Source organism: Solea solea, chromosome 9 (assembly GCF_958295425.1).
Source record: "Solea solea chromosome 9, fSolSol10.1, whole genome shotgun sequence".
Lineage (NCBI taxonomy): Eukaryota > Metazoa > Chordata > Actinopteri > Pleuronectiformes > Soleidae > Solea > Solea solea.
Window position 1 is genome coordinate 22313155 of NC_081142.1, and position 3906 is coordinate 22317060.

Genomic DNA, 3906 nt, shown 5'->3' on the forward strand with positions numbered 1-3906 from the left:
ACGAGCGGGAAGGAGGGGGAGGAGGAAGTGGCTCAGAGACACCAACGAAGAAGGAGCCGTGGTAAAAAAAAGAAATCACCGAGTGTGTTTGTATGAGTGAGTGAGTGAGTGAGTGAGTGAATGAGTGTGTAGTCCCGTGAATGATGCTGCTGGTTATATCTGAAGAACATAAAGAACATCTGTCGTTTCTGCTAAATGTCGACACTGCAGGTAAAACCGCCGCCATTACGGCTCTGCTCTGCTCTCTGTGTCAGTGTTTATGTGTGTGTGTGGTGATGGTCAGCTGAATGTCTGCTGACACACACACAGTTTTACAGTCATTCTAACTCACTAGTCACAAGAACCAGGTCATTAATTACAGAAAGGAACAATTGTACACGTTTTAATATGTAAATACACCGCTACAAGTGTAGTCTGCTTTACTCCCGTGTAAACCAGTGTATTTAGTGGGGGTGGAATACTGCTCAAAATCAGATATCGGATGGATAAATTAATGTCATTAAGAATAAGCAAAAGCAGTCTGGTACCGATATCACAAACGTGAGTATCCGATTTTAGTACGATGCAGATATCATTTAAAACCATTTATGAACGTATAGTGTCAATACAACTTTTTCTACAACACCAAATTTTATTTTCAATGCCAAATCTAATTAATTAAAAGCAGACAGTAACAATGCATAACATACATGTAGGTTTTTTATTTACATTTTTTGCAGTCTGTGCATAGTGAAGTATGCAACATATAGAATTTTTGGATTATACATTTATATCTGTCCGATATCTGATCCACTGATTCTGACCAGGATTCATGTTGTATAAATCCTGTGTGCGTGTGTGTGTGTGTGTGTGTTAATGTTTTTCATCCTCAGTTGTTGCAGAGTTTGGTCGAATAGCATTAGAGTTCCTGAGGAGAGGAAGCAGCCCCAAGATCTATGAGGGAGCAGCAAGTAAGACTAGAATCAACTCTGATCTGTAGTTATAGTACCTTTTTCCTTGTCAGATGTCGCAGATTCTTTAATATCAATACGCTATCTTAAGGATTAAATTCACCACATCTCACTGTCAAACAGCCTTTTCTGTCTGTAAACTTCATAAAGCTCATAAAGTGCTCACTATTTCAGAGAACATTACGCCACATGACACTATTGACCCCATAATTCACTGCTGCTTGCAGGGAAGCTGTGTGTCCCTGTGGATCTGGTGCAGCATGGAGTGGAAGGTCTGATGTTCCTGATGACGGAGAGCTCCAAACACATGGTGACACACACACACACACACACTCCTCATACTTCAGATTCATACTCTGACCTTTGTGACCTTGTAGAGTCTGTTTCACCACAACCATAAACTCCCCTCCCCCCTCTTTCTCTCTGTAGATCTCTGAAGTGGATTTCCTGGACTCAGTGTTAGCTTTGGGGTTTGGTGACGAGCTCAACCAGATCCTCTTACAGGTGACTTTAAAATGTGTGTCTTTTGTGTGAAAACGTGTGATCGATCAAACATTTGATTGTAGTGTTAACTGTGTGTGTGTGTGTGTCAGCTCTACCTGCAGCACCACAGTGAGATCCGCAGCATCCTGAGTCAGCTGCCATCTACTCTGCCTGCCTACCACAACCTGGAGTGGAGACTGGACGTACAGGTGTGTGTGTTGTTCCATCTGTCTTTTGTAGATTTAAATAAATAAATAAATAAATAAATATATATGATTTTGGACCTTCTGCTCAGCTCAGACCACAAAAGTCCATACAGCTGCAGCAAGTTTAGTCTGTAAATAATGAATTCTATTAAACTGATGTCTCATTAAATCTGTTCGTATCAGACTTTGTGAGCTTGTGGGTGTGATATTTAGACAGAAAAAAGACAGACGACTGTTGTATATCTATAATCTGTCTTTTTGACCCTTTAAAGGTTAATTTTATTCACACTTTTGCACCCTTTTCTTCCCTCTCTGGTTGTCTTTCCTGCCAGTTGGCGAGTCGCTCCATCCGTCAGCAGGTGGCTCCCACACTGATGATGCGTTTGCTCCTAAAACGAGGCACAGGTGAAATCACCAGCAGCAGCAGCAGCAGCAGCGTGGTCCTGCAGACCGACCCCAGTACTCTGCTGCACCTCATCTCCACACTGGAGGCGGCCCTGGCCGCCATGAAGACCAGTCACTCTCGGCGCATATTACGCAACATCAAATAACCTGCACTGGTCATTTTCCTGTTTGCCTCCCATCATCTAGACAAACACAACATTCCCGCCTTTAAACCTGGATCTGCACTGCCCGCCCCCAAAACAAGCACATACTCTAGTATTTGGCTCATGGTGCGTTCCAGTTGTAGTCGGAAGTCGGAACTTCCTTCAACTAGGACCCCCCCAACCCACTAACCCTTTTTATCGTTAACAGCGCAAAATATTGGCTAAATCAAGATTTGTTTGTGCTCATGATTTTATCCAACGTTTCAAGTAGGAATGCGGTCAACATGGAAGAGATGTCACTGCTAGTTCTGACTTCCAATGTAAATGGAATGTACCAGTAGTAGTGCTTGCTGTACTTGCCTGTAGGGGGCAGTGTTATGATCTGGGGTTGCTTCAGTTGGTCAGGTCTAGGTTCAGCGACACTGCTGAAAAAATGAGGTCAGCCAACCTTAAAATACTGAAGGCCTTTGTTTTTCATGCATATTCTAAGACGACAGTGCCAGAATACATCCGGCTCCAGACCTTAATCCCGATGATAGTCTTTGGGATCCACTATGGTCCAACTACATCATAAATACAAGATTTATTTGTGCCTTTTTTGGGGGAGTGTAACCTTTTTACTCGACAGACTGGCAAGTGCTCATTGTTTTGTAACCTTTGGGAAAAAGAAAAAATGGGCCAAATAGTATTGAGTGTATTGTACATAATGTTTCTACAGTGTTTGAATTAAAGTGCGATAGAGAGAAACATGTCGTACTCGTGGTTTGTCAAAGTAAATCTCAGTATTTGACTGGTCAGGAAAACTATGGGACATTGTCTTTCTGTTACCATTGTCCAAACCTTTTAGTTGAGATTTATGTGTAGATGTGTTTAAATATTCTGCATGAAATTAAATTTTAATTAATTTACCCAACAATTATGAGTTTACTAACTGACTGATATTGTAATTTGGGTCATGACTGTTTGCTAGTTAGTCCCAGTTGCTTGACAGGCTTCAAAACTTCAAACTTACTATGTAAGAGACCGTCGTACCACTCCCGCTATTTGGAGCTTTGAACCGCATTGAGGAACTTTGCTAAAATTGAACAGTAAGAGAAGAATTTAAACCGTGAAGGGCAGCATTGCACCCCTTGAACCTTTAAGAAGAAAAGGAACTGCATTGAGGAACTTCGACTTGCGTTAAAGGAACTTTGAACAGCATTTGAAGCTCTTGAAGACCCATCTTCAGTCCAATGGAGTTCTTTCCTTTCTTCTATGTAGCTTATTCCTCTTTTGTAAGTCGCCTTGGATAAAAGTGTCTGCTAAATGCTTAAATGTTAATAGAAGAAGACCAAGCACTCCATTGAGTAACTTTGGCTTGCGTTGAAGGAACTCTGAACTGCAAATTCTGTTCGATCTGCGCGTAAGAACTTTGTACCATGATTAAAGACTTCAAAATTTGTGCGGGAACTTTGGACTTTGTAATGTGGCAAAACGAAATAACTTCAGCCCAGAAGAGGAAGTGTCAGTAAGAAATTCTCACATTGAAAGTGAAAAGAGCCTTTAAATCAAAGGCAGAGGTGACAATGAGTGCTCAATGTCATATTATTGTATTTCACTTTTCTTTTCATAACTGTGTTCTATAATGAATACAAATACATTTGAATGTAACCAATCAGCGGCGGCTTAGGGGGCGGGTCTTCGTCCACCACACAAGGCGGTGTCAGGCGTCACCTGACC

General features: G+C 41.6%; 1 protein-coding gene across 1 annotated transcript; it reads left to right on the forward strand.

Annotated features, from left to right (window-relative positions):
• Window positions 1-96: 96 nt before the first annotated feature.
• On the forward strand, window positions 97-2934 carry commd2 (COMM domain containing 2). Its single transcript, XM_058638025.1, has 6 exons — window positions 97-210; window positions 873-950; window positions 1178-1260; window positions 1380-1454; window positions 1544-1642; window positions 1972-2934. The coding sequence occupies exons 1-6, from the start codon at window positions 141-143 to the stop codon at window positions 2188-2190; spliced, it is 624 nt and encodes a 207-aa protein (XP_058494008.1). The 5' UTR covers window positions 97-140; the 3' UTR covers window positions 2191-2934.
• Window positions 2935-3906: the final 972 nt, after the last annotated feature.